Source organism: Schistocerca serialis, chromosome 9 (genome assembly GCF_023864345.2).
Source record: "Schistocerca serialis cubense isolate TAMUIC-IGC-003099 chromosome 9, iqSchSeri2.2, whole genome shotgun sequence".
In the NCBI taxonomy this organism is placed as follows: domain Eukaryota; kingdom Metazoa; phylum Arthropoda; class Insecta; order Orthoptera; family Acrididae; genus Schistocerca; species Schistocerca serialis.
In genome coordinates, this window is record NC_064646.1 from 63596153 (window position 1) to 63616985 (window position 20833).

Genomic DNA, 20833 nt, shown 5'->3' on the forward strand with positions numbered 1-20833 from the left:
AATGGTGTGTGTCTCTCTTTTATAGATGAAGGCTGTGGCTGAAAGCTTTATGTGAGAGTCCTTTCATTGTGCCTGACAGCAACTTAGTGTGTCTTCTTTACAGTAAATGGCAATCTGTCTTTTCCTACACTGTTGATATTCCTACCTGGAGTCTCCATTGTTTGACTTTCCATATTGTTGTTATTCCATCCTGAATTTTCCTTCTTGAGGGGGGGTGGGGGTCTTTCAGCTCTGGAAGTTAGTTCAGTAAATTGGAAATGGCGAATAGAAGGCTCAGTAAGCTTATTTCATCAATATGTCAGGCCCAGTTCTTAATAAACTGAAGAAAATTTGGTGTGGACATTTAAACATAAACTTTCTGACTGAATCTCCAGAGGAGAGAATGTTTATGGATTTATCTGAATCTTACAACTTGCTACAGTCTACTTTTCAGCTAGAGTTAAGAGAAACTGCAACAAAATGATAGACATTATCTTCATTGCTTGGTCTCTTGCCGGTGCACACAGTGTGAGAAAAATTAGAAATGGTATGTTACATCATGCGGCACAGACAGTAATGCTGAAAGGAATGTTTGGACTACTCAGTGATGAAAGAAATGTGTTTAAGTTGTTTTACACTGTGTAGTCATTAACAAATATATATTATTAATCTGAAACATAAAGTTCTTCCACTATTCTCTCAATCACCTCACTGAATTTATGAATACACACCTTGGAGTCACATTATAATTAGTCATTACACACATCTGGCATATATAATCTTGATTTAATGTAATTTCTTCATGTCAACCATTGAAATGGTAGAATATATTAACAAAACTATTTATTTGCATATGTAAAACATGATGCATAAGTATTACATTCAGTCTACATCATGGGCTAATCTGTGTTGAACAAATGCCACTGGTGAGGCACTATCTGTCAAATTCTAGAGACCACAGCTTACAAGACAAAAATGAAACTCTTTTAGTTTAAATGATAGCATTCAGACCTACCAAATGTACAGAGATGTTAAAAGCAATTTTAACTATGAAATTACAAATACCAGTACATTAATGAAATCATTCAACTCAGCTAAAAGGGTAGTAGCTATGTAGAAAATTTATAGCATTTTGAAATAAGGTGTGAAAAGCAAAGGACAAGTTAAATATGTATTATGATTGTTGTCTTCAATCACACTGCAAATACTGTACATTATGCAGTGCACAAAATGACATCAATAACGAATGTAATGGAATAATACATGCAGAATGTAAATCATATTCAAATATAAATAATTTATTTATCAATGAAACATTAATCCACTGCAAGTAATTTATTTCCTATAAACTGCACATAAATAACATAGTTTCCTCAGGAATAAAATAACTAACACAAAAACAGGAAAAAGTATGTAATTATGACAATGCAGGGAATGTTTTTATAAGCGTAAAGGAAATATGGTTCAGTGAATACGAAGTTCACTATCTGTGGCACATAACAGTGTGAGTAAATATGTAAAGATGTCACAGCATGAACTTAACACCAGACATAAATAATGCTTCAAGACAAAAACACATAGTATTTAATTTGAGGAGAGTTACAAATGACCTTTGCAGTTTATGAGATAAATTCAGAATAAATCATGTCAGTTCCATACAATACCACAAAATAAACAACTACCATTTAACTATTCATCTTACATGAATGTTGTGCTGCTTGTATACACAAAATTGTATGTGATTAACAAAATATTGAAAAATATTTGTATATCCACTGTAGTTCGTTTTATGTAGATTGGACAGCAAGTAACTGGAACTATCAGCTGTGAAAGCTTGTATTGTATGATTAGTACACATAACTGTTACAGTGCCTCTCTCATTGGTTCATTCAAACATTTCTCTACTGTAATTATTAATATCTAAAAAACATTTTTAAATATTTGGCAACAGTTACAATTGGTGATTAATAAACTAATGCACACATTATCAACTTGAAAAGAAGTTCATTACATTTTTTAAGTTATCAAATAATAAGGTGAAAACAACTGCTAACAATTTTGTTCATGAGAATACATGAGGGCTTTTTCTTTTAATGATAAGTGCACACAAGAAACTTACTTTCACAACAGTTCCAATGCTCCATTTGTGCAAGGAAGTAAAACTAGTGTGAAATACTATTACTTTTTCCTTGATGAAGCTCCAGTTACACAATAAGTAACAGATACACCTGAGAAGTGTTTTACAGAGCCACAAGTGGAACCCATTAACCAAATAAGAAAGTCAAAACTGAAGATATTGTCTTTTACAAAGATTAAAAAAGTAAGCATAAATAATATTTACATGTACAATGTTTACAATATGTACACAGCTGAGTATAAAGTAATGAATAGACTTGTGACAAAAAACAATGATTTTAAAATAATTCTTTTCTACAATGAAGCACCAGTCATCACTTAGACATTAATAATAAGAACTGATGACTCTGAAGACAGAGATGACATGTATAAATAAAATAGCATATTTCATTTACTTGTAGCTTATTATGTGGACCATACAATGTACTACTGATGACAGTAAACTACAACTTTTATCTATGTGGCATAAAATAGTAAAAATAAGAATTATATTTTGGGAAGGGGGAGATAGACCGAAAGTATATACAATAGTAAATTCAGTGAGATTCAATACTTCAGCATACATACATTTCATCAACTTGAAGAAGCCATATACAACAAATAAGTATTTAAAATGATTCCAGATGATAATATAATAGTTGAGAGAAATTTGAAAGATTGTGAGAAAGAGACAGCATTGCTTGACAGGATGCACTTTTTTACAACCAAAAACCAAAGGAAATGGGTCGGAGGGGCAGTGTGAGCAGGTATTTGTAGTAAAACAAGAGTAATGTGTGTAGATAATAGTACAGATGGTGAACAAATGCACAAAGCTCATTAGTACTATCTAGCATGAGGAATATATGAGAAATTTTTCAGCTGAGGAAAAAATCAAGGAAATTAGAGAAACTTATTAATACAAATACTAGAATATTTAGAAACTTAATTAAGGAAAGGGCAGTTTGGTCAAAGAAACAATAATATAGTGACAGCAATAAAAATGAGATTAATCATCCAAATCCAATCGGAAAACTGAGAAAACATGCACAAAATGCACATTACAACAATAACAATAATATGAAAAGGAAAATTGCTACTCACCATATGGCAGAGATGCTGAGTCACAGATAAGCACAACAAAAAGACTGTCACAAATTGAGCTTTCGGCCAGTAAGGCCTTTGTCAAAAATAGACAACTTCTTTTTGGTTGTGCCTATCTGTGACTAACCATCTCCACTATATGGTGAGTAGTGACTTTCCTTTTCATAATATTGTTACATTCCATCCTGGATTTTCCATTGTTTGACTATAACAATAATATGCACATGAGTTGCAGAAGGAAGGAAAACAATAATATGAAAGCAAAAATAGTTGAAACACAACTAAATATAAATCAAAAATAAAAAAGATGTAAAACAAAAGAAAAAAACCCCATTATGATAAGGTAGTTCTACAACACAGTCAAATGGCTGTAAATGTAAATTGGAAGGATGAGAAAAAAGAATAAAAGGAGTGGTACGTGACATGGAAGATGTTGGCACATGAACACTTGGGAACATTTGGAATCTTGGACTTGTTTTATTAAGTTGATTTGGGCACCAAGAGTATGAGGTTATCTTACACAGATAGCAGCACAGCCAAAACAAAAATTAATCATAAAGGAGCATTACTTCCAATTTTGTTAGAAAAGTATTATGGCCCCATGTATTATCTATCACACAAAGTCTATGACACATTCAAGACAAAGTGCAGGATGACTTACTTTAAATGTACTTCCACAAAAGAAGTGAGGCAGACTATGAGTAAATCTACATGCTGAAGAAATAATCATATTAGTTAACCTTTAAGTAAAAGAAAAGCATTCATTTACGTAAAGCACTAAGTCTAGTATCACACCTTTCCCTTTGGATAGGAACGGAGAGATAGCTTGCATTTTCCAAAGTCAATATTATTGCATATGACAAGAATTCAGTCAAGTGGGGAAAAAGCACAATTGGTGTTAAGAGTGTGTCAAGCTCAACAGATCATCAATTATGGGGAATAGTAAGTGGAAAACAGATGATTCATAAAGAAGATGGAAATATTCAATTTTCAAGATTCGTAAGCCCCTTCATCTGGAGCAATACGACAAACTCAAGAATAAACAGAAGAATAGGTGATGGTAAATAAGACAAAAATGGCACTGTTATTCAATGTTAAAGATCAAAGAGTGCAGAGGGTGAAGGGCATCTGTCACATAGAAGATGCTTCAAATATGCTAGTCTACTGTTTGCCATTCACATACAACTGATCATTAATGCATTAAAGGTATATCACACTGATTTTCTCCTTACGTGTGGGTGCTGATAAAGAATGACACATAAATATGTTTGTGAAAATCACATTTAATATTACACATCCAAGAGCAGTGTACATGAGATCACTAGCGATCAGGACATAATACCATGTTACCAAGCCTAATCCAAACAATGTAGCCTGGGTTGTAACAAAACAAGCACTTTTACCAAAGTCCTTTCAGTTGGTTGTAGATGCTAACATGAGTGATTTCACATGACAAAAAATATGTATTTACTGGCAATTTTATATTACATACTGTGGGAACAGTTTATCTTTACTACACAGGCATTACAGTCAGAATTCATAGTTATCAGGAAAGAAAATGATTTTGTGGAAACACTAAAACAAACACAAACAGGCTTTTTTTTACACTGTATGCGCATTTCCTCTAAAATTGCACATTTGAATATGCCTATGTCCCAAAATAATGTTGAAAGATAATACCATCCTTCAACACTATAAATACAAGAGACTACAATGACAAGTCAGATACTCTATGGCTTTCTTTCACTTCTGATGGCAATAGAACACTTCAGATGTATGCACAGCTGAGGAACAATTTTTATGTGATTCCATCTCATTCCATAACAGTGCAATGAAATACTGTTTTTCTTGATTATTTGAGCATTTTTTCCAGCAACGTTAATATATGGACAATATGTATAAAGCTCTTAATGTTAAAGGTTCAGAATACATTCATGCCAAGATTTTTGTCTTTACTTAACTGGAGGGACCATTGTTGTATGTATACAGAGCTTTCAGCACTGCTATCATACCAATTACAAGGCTCAAATTAGAGGACAACAGCATAGTTTCAGTGGTGAACAATTTAAATTTCCTTGCATTCAACAATGTTCCATTACAGTTGAGTATTTAATTCTTATTTCCAGCTTTGAGTTATAATCTTCAAATCTCAACTGATTCTTTTCATAAGTCTTTCAAATAATACTGTAATAGCACACCTAAGAAATGTAATACTTATCGTAATTCCTTATACATTATACATCATGCTCTTGCATATGCATGTCATCCTCACTGTCTTGTATATAAAAGTAAAGTATTTTCAGCAACTGTAATAGTTTGATGATTCACAACGGCCATTTAAACTGCCAGTAACAGTTCCATGTCACAGAACAGAAAATTTTGCATTATGGAAATCTACCTTTCTAAATGGAGATATCAGAGTGTAATCATCTCAGACTTGCACAGACTAAAATGTCCATGAAAAGGTTTTTCCCCCCCCCCTCCCCTCCCCACAATATAGGCAATAAAATTCTACTAGTAATTATTCATTCACTCAGTCCCAATTTTTACCTAATAGTATGCATGAAAGTCATTTCTTTTCTTTGGCACTATCAAACTTATTTCTTCAAAGGCTACCCAAAACAGCTTTAAGACTGCATTTTGTTTTATGCACTGTCAGAACAAGGATAGCATCAAGTACCAAATGAATTCCATTAGTTTCATACAGTGGCCCCCCCTGACCCTGTGAGCGGTCACTAAAGCTCAAGCCAAGTTCTCAGCATCTGAGTGTATGGTACATCCTGATATTCAAGAGAATGTAGCAGCTGACAGTGTATTCAAACTGCCAAACTTCTTAAAAACTTAGCTTTATTCAAGGTTGCTTGTTCCCTTGTAACAATTTACAATGACAGATTCATCATTCTGTGCATATCTTGCATGACAATAATAAAAATTTCTGGATGGAGCAATGCATAGAATAAGGGAAAGGCAACCACTAACATACATAGGATCAATGTATGGAGCACAGAAACATATAACAGAAAACACACTAGCTTTCGAGCACTACCTCCTTTTCTAGCAATAGTGCATACATTCACACACACAACCACACAGACGCCCTAAACACACTCCCATGGCCACTTGCAGTCTTGCCTTGGCCACAGGAGTGTGCATTTGGGTATCTGTGTGCAAATGTGTGCGCGATTATTAGAAAAAGAGCTAGTGCCCAAAAGCTAGTGTGAATGCTGTTCTCTGTTATGTGTTTCTGTGCTCCACACATTGATCTGCTGTAGGTGAGTGGTTGCTTTTCCTTTATATATCTTGCTTGACATAGCACCAATATATTACACATTGAGAGATTTTGAGGGTGTGTGGGTGGGAATGTATTCTGTCAGTGTTTGTTTCCGTTCTGTTTGGCACAACATTTATACAAGGAAAGTGGAGATATGTTGTTTGGGCTCAAGATTTTTTTAAAGCTGTTTCAATGTCCTCTTTTTCTGAATGGAGAAAAAAGGTAACAGGTACAGTATGCAAGGCTAAGTATGGTTGGTACGCAAATAGTTTATCGAGGTTTTAATACTGAAAATCACAAAACACTGTTTAGTAAAATTACCTGTAGTGATACTTGTCATAAATTTACTTAACTGGACCAAGAATGGGAATATGACAGACAGAGACTATTCTTCAGATTCTGTGGATCAACTTTCAGTGAGTAAAGCCACAATAACACAATCAGATAATTAAATAATCAGATTCCTTTTTACATTGCATACATGAAATGGTAGAGATTCAAAAAATCAGGTACCCTGCACAATATACTTAATCATAAATATGAAACATATGCTATTATACTTTATAATTAAAAAGAAAGATAGTTGTAATTATGAATTATTGACACAATTATTCAGATGTTCAGTTTCTTATAATGAAGAAGTTCATTCACAGTCACAACTGCTACCACATTTTATGTGGAGGATCTGCACACATATAAAGAAACCTTACAGCACACTTATGATCGCTCAAATGCATTTAATTATTTCTCACTGACTTATCATAAATACAGTTTACTTGAGAAAAGTAAGTGTTTTGTATAATGACTATATCGGAAAGCACTAGGTGGAATGCAAAGAATGGAAGGAGTAAAGGTAACCATTCACTATGAGGCTGAGGTATTGAGCTGAAGACATGTACATAAACAAGACTGAAATCTTAGTTAAGTCTCTGGCTAATATTCTCTCTTGGAGCATACAATTAGGGTGCAGCATCTAGCACCGTGTGTGTGTGGAAAGGGGGGGGGGGGGGGGGGTGAAGGAAGGGGGATGCACACCTCTAAACTATAGAATAAATTATTACCTTTATTTCTTCCATTGCTTGTGTTTTATTTAGTCAATCTTTTGCTGAGAGCAGCAGAAGAGTAAATGAAAATCTGTTTGAAATTCAAGTCAGTGAATATTTTACATAAAATGTAAACCTTATGAAAATTGCCTCAGCTCATTCACACTGTGCATTCTTTATAACAATTACCACAGTTCATATTTTCATGTATCAATGAACTACAAGTTCTGCATTTTTTAAATATTCAATCCAGCTGCTTATCCAAAATTACAAAACACAAGTACATGCTCAGATAAAATGCCAGTAAGTTATGCAAATCAAATGTTTACGTAGTTGTTCCGAAACATTGTCATTTCCTTCTCAGCCCCTAGCCTTGCAAATATCTGCCATTAACGATTCTCACATAATGGCAATACATTTATGTACTTTATGCAAATTTGTTTTTGCTTTATCTGAAAGTACCCATGAGCACACATAACCAAAAATCATTAACTGATCAATTATCAAACATGAGTGTCCTGACAGGTTTACACCTTGCATCCAAAAAGTTCTTTGACTGGTTTTACTCCTGACATAAAAGCAATGTCAGTCAGGAACTACAGTGGCAGTTCAAACTAACAACTGCAGTGGGCAAAATTTGTCCTGCACACATTAACTCCTGAACAAAAATGACAACACTCAGATGTGAGCTACAGCTTTATTGAAATGAAAAATGCGGAAAAGTCTTTTCTTGAAAAAAAAATTTTTGCAGGTGATGTGACTTGGTGTTATCAATATGAACCTAACACAAAGTAACAAAGTGGAGAAATTCACAGAGAGGGTCAACAATTTGATGATATAATCAACATTCAAGTCAGTGTGATATGCAAGTTGAACAACATCTCATCTCAAAGAAAGGAATTTCTGACAGTTTCACATACTTGTATGAATGTTGTGTGTGTTGTAACCAAGTGGGGGGGGGGGGGCAGGGGGAGGCAATGTAGATCACCTGAAACATTAATACCACCATCTTAATGTTTATCTAGTTTTTATTAGTCCACTCTCGAAACTTTTTGGACTGACAGGGTACACATGTGCCAGAGTGGGATTCGAACCCGTATATTTTCGTTTTGCCACCAATTGAGCCATACAGCCCACATAAATATCAATATGACAGTATGTCCCTTTTGACTCCAAAACAGTTATTTTCATTCCAGATATGATGCTCTTATATTGTACTGTGTGGAAAAAAAACATATATACCAGTAACTATAGATGGCAGTGAACTCAGATTTGCAAATTTCTCCCTGGAGCATTCTATTCTTTGTTTAGTTACAATGGCTACCTACAGAAAACTGACTTGACGATTTTCTTTCAGCTGGAAAAACTAGTATTTCTTGGAGATCCCAGAAGGAGAGAGAGGAAAATATTACAAAGTTTGAACATTTCTCAATGCAGAACAGTAAAGTAAATGTAGATATGTTTGCAACCACATATTATAGACAGCTAGATGAAATTAAATGTTATATTCAAAATAAAACTGCAGTGCAAATAGATTGCACACCATGCCGGTGTTACTAAATACTGATGACCACCAATGCTGACTGCCTCCAACAAAATATTCTGTCATGAAGAGAATGAGATAGGGGACAGAAAAGGTATCAGAACCAACATGATAGATCCTGTCCTTCAACAAAGTGAGGAACATTCATAATGCTTTTTAATACCTTAATCATTAGGCAATGAATTTTGAATTATATGTGTATGGTGATGACAATATAAAAATGTATATAATAGCAACACACTCATTATAAACATTGCTCAAGTGGTGCAGTTATGATAATTTCCTTTTTGTCCCACCCTCTCTTTCTCATGAACTACGTTGTGTGTGAAGACACAAGTTCCCTCTCCTTCTCTGACACACACACACACACACACACACACACACACACACACACACGAGTATTTTTTTATACACCAAATGAGGCAGAATATTACAATTTTTTCACAAAAATAGTGTTTTTCATATAATGTAAGTCTATAGAGAATATAAAAAAATAACATTTCTACAACATCTTCAGATGCCACTGTGATGTGAAGTCTGTGAGCACAATACACAGTTTAATGTCATCCTATTCAACATTTGGCTAAATTAACATACACTGAAGTGCTTATTATGCACATTTGGCATCTCTTCTTAGAGTTCTTCAAAGAAGGCCACGCGAGCTTTTGTTGAACCTGACTTGACCTGTAAAAGGAAAGTACATCAGCAAATCAGAATTTTGATACTTTTAATGTACCAAATAATAACAACAACAGTAATAATTATAAGACTTGTAGACATATTTCCTAGAACTGATGTTCGTTGATTCTTGGAAACATATAACATTACAGTACTTCCAGTTAAAAGAGACTTTTTAGTGGAAACGCAATCAGTTTGCTCCTCCCAGTACTACCTTACCATGAAAACAAACTGATTGTAAGACGCAGTAAACAAAACTAAAGGTAGGTAGAATAGAATTAAATTCCATGACATTAAACTCTCTCTTTGTTGTGTATACAACAAGAGTGGTGTATTGTCTTTTGTATTATCCTATGTGTCTCCTATTCTGTGTTTCCCTTTTTAATGTGAAACATGAGTGTTTATAAGAAGGGACATATCATGATGAGTTCAATAGATTATGTGACAGAATCACTTTGAAGGATTCCTAAATCATTTCACAATAAAATTGACATCAGCAATACCTAAAAAAAATTGTACATAAATTAATATATGACTCAGAAATCCCCCCCCCCCCCCCCCCCCAAGATGCTCTCCTTCTCCTCTTATTATTATTATTATTATTTAATGGGATGACACAATAAACTAATTGGGCAGAAACTATGACAGGAATGGTTTCAGTGAAGGTACCATCTTGACACGCATATGAAGTTTCTCAGGAATAACATCAACAACTTGAGTCAGAATGATTTTAGTTGGATTTTACTGTATCATCTCCTGAAAAGGGTTCTAGTGACTCAACAGCAACCACAACTCATTGAGAAATATGTGAGCAGCTGTTGACACAGCAATTACCAATATCTCTTCATAAGTTATGAGGATCCTGTATCTTCAAATGTATGTTTATTTGCCCTTTTTTATAGTTCCATTCACTTAGTCTTATGTTTGCCTACACATCAAGCTGCAGAATATTGATAGTGAGTTAGTAATACCTCATTAAATACATTCCAAGAGTTGAAAGAACGAGGTAAACTCCTCGTGCTGCATGATTTTTAAAAATTACATTTCTGAATACAATATGCATTAACATTTGTATGCCTACTGTTAGTAGCAAGCTCCCACAACATATATATCATAAAAATCATCACTCTTTCTGACAAGATGCAATGGATTAAACTTATCATTTGCACAAGGTTTTCCACAGATACATCTGTATGAAAAAATTTAATATTTAGGCAACAGGCATTTTCCAGAAGAATATATTAGTTATTGGTGTTCATGTATAAACACAGAGATAAATGAGAAGTTTTTTCCCCATAGTTAGCTGTTCTAGTTTGTAACCTTCTTTATTGGCCTCAGTACCTGATCCCATGTAGATTCTCACAGTATTATTAAAATTAATGCAATCTGTTTCACAGTGAATAATAGTTTTCACCCTGTGTCTAGGGAAAGGTAAGCCAGGCTTGGAACTGCAGATTGGAAGATAAGAGGGATTAGGGGGTGTAAAGAGGCATATAAACAGTCACTTTTCTCCTCATTCAATATGAAAATGGAATAAGACAGAACATTTATAATACTGGTATGATGCAATGCCCAATAGTTTTTCAGGATACACTTTTATACACAGGTGTAAACATAGATTTAAGTGTAGAAGGAAACTAATGTACTCCCATTTCATTGGGTGTGTTATGAGGCTTTTTTTCTGTTTGTACAAGATGAAATAGTGAAGGCAGCAGAGGATCAAATAGGTAAAAAGACAAGGGTTAGTAGAAATCCTTGGGTAACGAAGAGATATTGAATTTAATTGATGAAAGAAGAAAATATATATATAAAAAAAGCAGTAAATGATGCAGGCAAAAAGGAGTATAAACATCTGAGAAAAGAGATCGACAGGAAATGCAAAATGGCTAAACAGGGATGGCTAGAGGACAAATGTAGTTCACTAGGGGTAAGATAGATACTGCCTGCAGGAAAATTAAAGAGACCACCTATATGAATATAAAGAGCTCAGCTGGAAAACCAGTCCTCCGCAAAGAAAGGAAAGCAGAAAGGTGAAAGGAGTATATAGAGGGTCTATACAAGGGAGATGTACTTGAGGACAATATTATCAAAATGGAGAGGACACAGATGAAGATGAGAAGGGAGATATGATGCTGTGTGAAGAATTTGACAAAGCACTGAAGGCTTAAGTCCAAACAAGGCCCCAGGAGGTGACAACATTCCGTTAGAGCTACTGATAGCCTTGGGAGAGCCAGCTATGACAAAAGTCTTGCATCTGGTGAGAAAGATGTATGAGACAAGCAAAACCCTCAGACTTCAAGAAGAATGCAATAATTCCAATTCCAAAGAAAGCAGGTGTTTACACACGTGAAAATTACTGAACTATGAGTTGCGTAAGTCATGGTTGCAAAATACTAACATGAATCCTTTACAGAAGATTGGAAAAACTGGTAGAAGCCAATCTCAAGGAAGAGCAGTTTGGATTCCGGAGAAATATAGGAACACGCAAGGCAATACTGACCCTACAACTTATCTTAGAAGATAGGTTAAGGAAAGGCAAACCTACGATTCTAGCATTTGTAGATTTAGAAAAAAGCTTTTGACAATGTTGACTGGAATACTCTCTTTCAAATTCTGAAGGTGGCAGATGTAAAATACAAGACAGCAAAGGACCTGGAAAAGCAGTTGGGCGGAACGGACAGTTTCTTGGAAGGAGGATATAAAATAAACATCAACAAAAGCAAAATGAGGATAATGGAATGTAATCAAATTAAACCAGGTAATGCTGAGGGAATTACATCAGGAAATGAGATACTTAAACTAGTAGATGAGTTTCGCTGTTTGGGGAGCAAAATAACTGAAGATGGTCAAAGTAGCGAGGATATAAAATGTAGACCGACCACGGCAAGGAAAGCGTTTCTGAAGAAGAGAAATTTGTTAATGTCGAATATAGATTTAAGTGTCAGGAAGTATTTTCTGAAAGTATTTGTATGGACTGTAGCCATGGAAGATACACAGTGTAGACAAGAAGAGGATAGAAACTTTCAAAATGTGGTGCTACAGAAGAATGCTGAAGATGAGATGGGTAGATCACATAACTAATGAGGAGGTATTAAATAGAATAGGGGAGAAGAGGAGTTTGTGGCACAACTTGACTAGAAGAAGGGATCGTTTGGTAAGACATGTTCTGAGGCATCAAGGGATCATCTATTTAGTATTAGAGGGAGACCAAGAGATGAATACACTAAGCAGATTCAGAAGGATGTAGGTTGCAGTAGTTATTTGGAGATGAAGAGGCTTGCACAGGATAGAGTAGCATGGAGAGCTGCATCAAACCAGTCCCTGGACTAAAGACCACAACAACAACAACAAGAAGATGCAATAGCCTCTTTGTGGTGTTAGGTATTCAGCCTAATATTTTTGTTGTCTCAATATGATACCAAATCACAGATAACTTGCAATCCATCTGCCTAAAATTCGAAAAGTTTCATAGATAGTACAAAAGATGAATATCTCCAAAATGAATTTTCACTCTAAAGTGTAGTGTGCACTGATATGAAACTTCCTGGAAGATCAAAACCGTGTGCCAGGATGGGACTCGAACCCAGAAGCTTTGCCTTTCATGGGCAAGGGCTCTACCAAGCACAAACACTGATAGAGCACTTTCCCCTGAAAGGAAAAGGTACCAGGTTTGAGTCCAGATCAGGCACACAGTTTTAATCTGTCAGGAAGTTTCAAAGTGAACACCAGTTGATGCTTCATTGTGTAATTTTGATTAATTGTTAATCCATTGATTCTTTTTCTTTATATGTAACTTCATGCTTGGTCACATTTAAATAACTTACTTTTTAATTTCTCTTAGCAAAATATGAAGCAGAACAACATAAACAATATGCATTTAACAGTAGAAAATAGTGCATCTTCTAAATTCATGCAATGGTGTTTGTTGAAATCATTACATAAAACCAATGAAATTTTCTTGGAAAGTCAGCCAACTAAGGTAATTAATGAGGTGATATATTTCAGAAAGTTGCTGTTTTCTGTGCATTGCTTTCTAATAAAGAATAAGACCCTTTCTGGAATGTCACATTTCATCAACAACTGCACTATGGTAAGTTAATGGTTTAAGGAGATTGAATCAAAAGTGGAAACTACCTGGTAGGCTGTATGCCAAGATATTTGAGCCACTGATAATCCGCATTAAGCACATTCAATTGGGATTTTTACCACAAACTACTTACAACATAATTCAGGAAAATGCTATACCTGGTCAAAATTGATAGTGTAACAAAGATATTCTGAATTGGAGAAATGATCAGTAATGGTGAAGCTCTCAACTAAAAATTTAATATATAAACCAGTAATGAAGTATGGCAAAATATTGACAATGACCTTACAGAGAGGGAAAAAGAGTGTAACAAATGGTAGATTACATGAAATAGGATTACAATAAAGGAAGCCACTGGCTATTAATGTAGAGTTTTATGAGCAGAAAAACTGGCATAACATTCACAGGAAATGTCAGATAACTTATTGGTTATGGTAGAAGGCAAAATGTAAATAATGAGAAACTGAAGATTCTAAAATCTCTACATATCTGCCTACTGAAACAAAGAACTGACCACAGCATAACTTAATAAAAAACCACAGACTTCTCAGGTGCAATTCACAATGACAAAGAAAAAGTTTAATCGTAAAGGCTAAAAAGCAAAGAATATTAACAATGTAGGAAAAAACAGGTGCTACTAATTGTAAAGAAGACACATCAAGTTACGACAGGCACAATTAAAAGACATTCACATAAAGGTTTTGGCCACAGCCTTCATCAGTAAAAGAGAGACATACCGTCACACACACACACACACACACACACACACACACACACACACACACCTCAATGCACACATAACTGCCAACCCCAGCATCTCAGGCAAGAGCAAAGTAAATTTAAATGGCCACTTCACTACCCAAGCCATCAGTATCATTCCCATCATCACCAGCTTTTTCCAAATGGCGCAGATGGGTGTTATCCTTATAACACATTCTCCGCTCCCATAACTATCCTGGCCTCAACATACAGTAACGTACTGTCCCCACACCCTCCTTTCAACAGTTTCCACCCCTTCCGCCCTATCATCTCCTCCTCATTCTCATCTCCCACCCCGTTTATTTGCAGCTCTCTGCCAATACATCCACCTTTCTTTTCCTGATCCTCTCTTTTTTTTCCCCCCACTTCCCTGCCCCACAATCTCCTGACACTGCGTTTGTTGGCAGTCTAGTTCCTGCACACTCCACAAGACAGTGTTCGCCTCTCTCCCCATCCATACACTACTATTCCTTCCCCTTCTCTGCCCCCTACATATTGCTGCTTGCATCCCCATGATGTTGCATTCTAGTACAAGATGTTGGAGTTGGCAGTCGAGTGCATGAGGTGTGTGTGTGTGTGTGTGTGTGTGTGTGTCTTTTACTGACAAAGGCTGTGGCCGAAAGCTTTATGTGAATGTCTTTTAATTGTGCCTGCCTGCAACTTGACATGTCTTCTTTACTGTAAGTAGCGATCTGTCTTTTCCTATGTTGTTGATATTCCTACCTGGAGTTTCCATTGTCTACTTGTTCCACCACACTTCATTAATGGGCTGTTCTATTCTGTGTCATGCAATTATCATTTATTCTCAGCCAGTTCAGACTTCCAAGTACAACTAAATTTCAAAAGTGCACAATTTTCCAATACCTATACATCAGCATCACATGAAAAGATCATCTCTTTTGCAAAATAAATAACAAAAACTCACAAGTAAGGCACAAGAAAAAATTGGAATCAAATTAATTTCTGATGGCAAAAGTAAATAGTGGGAAACTGTTACTGAAAACAGCATGCAGAAATAAAATTTCAAAATTACAATACACATACAAATTCAGTAAGTAAGCAAACAGTATGGTGCAAGTTTCACGCAAAAGTAAAAAATATCCATTAAATGGTATACCAACATTTTTGAAAATCCAAAAGTGGCATGACTGGAAAATAACATACAATACTTAAATCTTCAAATAATAAACTATGCTTAAATTTGCACACAAGTAAGGATAGCAAAAATATCACTGTAAAAGCAGAAGTGAAAATGAAATATCAATGAACAAGATCGCTTTGGGGGACAAAATCTGATGGTGCAGTGTAAAATATCTACTAACTAAAAAAAAGTATTTAGAACGTAAGAATGAGGTTGTTTTGTGACATTACACTTGGCAACATAACATGAAACTCAATAAACAGATTCTGCATTTGGTACATAATGAATAAATGGGCAACTGTCCAGACAGGGTTTTCTTAATTTTGATTTTAGGGTCATCACAGATAAAACAAGAATAAGAATTCCACAAGACACATTCCATCCAGTACCCCTCACAAGCTTATTGCAGATAATAGCTGCTACCATGTATGTGAAGTATAAACACAAAGGCATACTTGCAACAAAGTCACACTTAAGTAAGTAAGCTATGATACATGAACCTTCTAGAATTAGTGGAGATGATTCAGGTAAATCATTACACACTGGCTAAAATAGTCAATTGGGAATTCTACAGCGCTGCTGATTATAGCCAAATAAGAATTATACATTGAGAGGTTGTATGAAAGCTCATAAGACCTTCTCTCAGTTGCAACCAGTTTGTAAACACAAGGCCAACTGTGCTGCCTGTTGTTTACGCTGCAGGTTCAGTAGTGATGTCACAGTCTCTTGCACACTCACTTTTGGAGCTGCTGAAGAAAGCACTATACTTTTGGAGATATTGTGGTTTCTTTGTGTTTATGGCCATTACCGAATGGCATCAGAGAGTTGTAATTCAACAGAAAAGTTTATTTCATTTACAGAAAGCATGCACCATGCTCATTTAGAAATATCTTTTAACTTGTATGTTATTATGTAATTAATGATTTCCACAAAAATTATAAAACCTGTTTAGATTAACTATCCTTCGTTTTAAGGCCCTGATATAGATATTTTGATGTGTTGCATTGTACTGAAATTCATACAGGTGTGTTGTCTTGGAGCACTATAAAATTATTACACCAGCTGAAACGAAGTCTTTAAGAGTTCCTTCAGAGACCACAGCCTACTATGTCATATCTTTAAATATTCCTCCGTCTTTGTTTTTCAAACCAAAGTGACACTTTTCGCTGGTTTTCACTCAACAAAATGCTTCAAAACGTTATATAATTATCAAGACATAGGAGAGATCCATTCACAAATGCTATGATTGATACAGTTGGTCTGATGGAGCATATTTTCCTCAGGTGAAACCAGTCATTGTGGGCATATGTGGATGAGACCACCAAGGCTGCACCCCTCACCAGGCAGAGAAAAGTCACAGTGGTACACAGATGCTGTCATGGCACTAATCTGCACTCTGCCTTGGATACTGTGTTGTCTGTAAATTTAAAAGATTCTTCATCCTGACAGGTGGTGGTCTTATGACGAACCTACTTGATTTCTGACTAAATTCTGTGGAGTAGGTGAAGTGCTGTAAATATTACAAACAGTTACTTGTGTAATGTCAACATATACTATGACATGGCAACTATCTTCCTTTCATATTAAGGTCCTATAACTGAAATTTATGTGTTTAAGAATCTGTTTCAGGACAACCTGTCTGAACGAATTTTGCTGTCATGACTTGCAATTTCTCCATCAGTTTATAAAGTTACGGCAAATGCAGGCTCTGAATGTCAACAGCAAGAGGAGAACTCTGTTGTATTTTTTCAGAATATATCTAATGATCTACAGAGTGTGTGTTTTTTTTTTTTTTTTTTTAATTCTATGTAGTAAGTTGCCACCACACCCACTCCCCCAATCCCAAAAACCTACAAAAAGGTGCAAATAGTTAGTCACTTTGTAATGTGTTTAGTGGACTAACATTTACTGGTATCATTTGACAGTTCAAACTGCTCCCTAATGCCTGCAGCACTCTACTGGCCTCCACATCTAAGTGTTCTCCTCTAAACGCCTCCACATCTCAGTGTTCTCCTCTAAAACTTACGTCTTTGCATATTATTTAGACCTATCATTCTGTTTAAATTTCCTGTTATTCTACTTACTAAATAGTGTCCAATAACTTTCAAGTTACCAACAGAATATCATTTTCAAGTTTATAATACAACTTAACTGTCAAGGCCACAATTCTATAAACTTATTAGGAAAGAGACAGGTATCAAGCTATCAGGCATCATTCAACTGGGAACTAAATACACGTGGGGTCCCACAAGGTTACATTTTAGGGCCCTTACTTTTTCTTGTGTATATCAATGACCTTTCATCAGTAACATTACCAGAAGCCAAGTTCGTTTTGTTTGCCGATGATACAAACATTGCAATAAATAGCAAATCAAGTGTAGTCTTAGAAAGGTCAGCTAGTAAAATATTTGTGGACATTAATCACTGGTTTCTAGCCAATTCTTTGTCACTAAACTTTGAAAAAACACACTAAATGCAGTTCAGAACTTGTAAGAGGTGTCCCATGAGTATATGCCTAACATACGATGACAAGCAGATAGAAAGGGTGGACAGTGTTAAATTCTTGGGATTTCAGGTTGATAATAAATTCAACTGGGAGGAGCACACCACAGAACTGCTGAAGCGTCTTAACAAATCTCTATTTGCAATGCGAATTTTGTCAGACATAGGGGATATAAAAATGAAAAAGCTGGCATACTATGCTTACTTTCACCCCATAATGTCATATGGGATTAGTTTTTGGCGTACTTCATCAAGCCAAGCTAAAGTTTTCCAGGCACAAAAACGTGCAGTGAGAGTTATATGTGCTGTGAACTCAAGAACATCCTGCAGAAGCCTGTTTAGGGAACTAGGGATACTAACTACTGCTTCCCAATATATTTATTCCTTAATTAAATTTGTCATTAAAAATACATCACTTTTTCAAATCAGCAGCTCAATTCATGGAATAAATACTAGAAATAAGAATAATCTTCACAAGGATTTAAAGTCACTTAGTCTTGTAGAAAAAGGTGTGCATTATTCAGGAACACACATTTTCAATAACTTGCCAGCAGCCATAAAAAGCTTAACAACCAATGAAATTCAGTTTAAGAGAAGCCTAAAGGATATATTGGTGGCCAACTCCTTCTACTCCATTGATGAATTTCTCAGTAAAACCAACTGATTTTTGTGTGTGTGTGTGTGTATATATATAATTATAATAGAGGGAAACATTCCACGTAGGAAATATATATATCTAAAAACAAAGATGATGTGACTTACCAAATGAAAGTGCTGGCAGGTTGACAGACACACAAACGAACACAAACATACACACAAAATTCAAGCTTTCGCAACAAACTGTTGCCTCATCAGGAAAGAGGGAAGGAGAGGGAAAGACGAAAGGATGTGGGTTTTAAGGGAGAGGGTAAGGAGTCATTCCAATCCCGGGAGCGGAAGGACTTACCTTAAGGGGAAAAAAAGGCCAGGTATACACACACACATATCCATCCGCACATACACAGACACAAGCAGACATTTGTAAAGGCAAAGAGTTTGGGCAGAGATGTCAGTCGAGGCGGAAGTACAGAGGCAAAGATGTTGTTGAAAACAGGTGAGGTATGAGCGGCGGCAATTTGAAATTAGCGGAGGTTGAGGCCTGGCGGATAACGAGAAGAAAGGATATACTGAAGGGCAAGTTCCCATCTCCGGAGTTCTGACAGGTTGGTGTTAGTGGGAAGTATCCAGATGACCAGGACAGTGTAACACTGTGCCAAGATGTGCTGGCTGTGCACCAAGGCATGTTTAGCCACAGCGTGATCCTCATTACCAACAAACACTGTCTGCCTGTGTCCATTCATGCGAATGGACAATTTGTTGCTGGTCATTCCCACATAGAAAGCTTCACAGTGTAGGCAGGTCAGTCGGTAAATCACGTGGGTGTTTTCACACGTGGCTCTGCCTTTGATCGTGTACACTTTCCGGGTTACAGGACTGGAGTAGGTGGTGGTGGGAGGGTGCATGGGACAGGTTTTACACCGGGGGTGGTTACAAGGGTAGGAGCCAGAGGGTAAGGAAGGTGGTTTGGGGATTTCATAGGGATGAACTAAGAGGTTACGAAGGTTAGGTGGACGGCGGAAAGACACTCTTGGTGGAGTGGGGAGGATTTCATGAAGGATGGATCTCATTTCAGGGCAGGATTTGAGGAAGTCGTATCCCTGCTGGAGAGCCACATTCAGAGTCTGATCCAGTCCTGGAAAGTATCTTGTCACAAGTGGGGCACTTTTGTGGTTCTTCTGTGGGAGGTTCCAGGTTTGAGGGGATGAGGAAGTGGCTCTGGTTATTTGCTTCTGTACCAGGTCGGGAGGGTAGTTGCGGGATGCGAAAGCTGTTTTCAGGTTGTTGGTGTAATGGTTCAGGGATTACGGACTGGAGCAGATTCGTTTGCCACGAAGACCGAGGCTGTAGGGAAGGGACCGTTTGATGTGGAATGGGTGGCAGCTGTCATAATGGAGGTTACCAGGCTGTAGGAAGGGACCGTTTGATGTGGAATGGGTGGCAGCTGTCATAATGGAGGTAACCTCCATTATGACAGCTGCCACGCATTCCACATCAAACGGTCCCTTCCTATAGCCTTGGTCTTCGTGGCAAACGAATCTGCTCCAGTCCGGAATCCCTGAACCATTACACCAACAACCTGAAAACTGCTTTCGCATCCCGCAACTACCCTCCCAACCTGGTACAGAAGCAAATAACCAGAGCCACCTCCTCATCCCCTCAAACCTGGAACCTCCCACAGAAGAACCCCAAAAGTGCCCCACTTGTGACAGGATACTTTCCGGAACTGGATCAGACTCTGAATGTGGCTCTCCAGCAGGGATATGACTTCCTCAAATCCTGCCCTGAAATGAGATCCATCCTTCATGAAATCCTCCCCACTCCACCAAGAGTGTCTTCCCGCCGTCCACCTAACCTTCGTAACCTCTTAGTTCATCCCTATGAAATCCCCAAACCACCTTCCTTACCCTCTGGCTCCTACCCTTGTAACCGCCCCCGGTGTAAAACCTGTCCCATGAACCCTCCCACCACCACCTACTCCAGTCCTGTAACCCGGAAGGTGTACACGATCAAAGGC

General features: G+C 36.7%; 1 protein-coding gene across 1 annotated transcript in view; it reads right to left on the bottom strand.

Moving 5' to 3' along the window:
* Positions 1-805: 805 nt before the first annotated feature.
* Positions 806-20833, bottom strand: part of LOC126418501 (merlin) — a 176364-nt gene continuing 156336 nt past the window's right edge. The window contains exon 12 of the mRNA XM_050085289.1: positions 806-9736. Within this exon, the coding sequence (XP_049941246.1) occupies positions 9686-9736 (51 nt within the window). The 3' untranslated portion in view covers positions 806-9685. The remainder of the gene's footprint in view (positions 9737-20833) is intronic.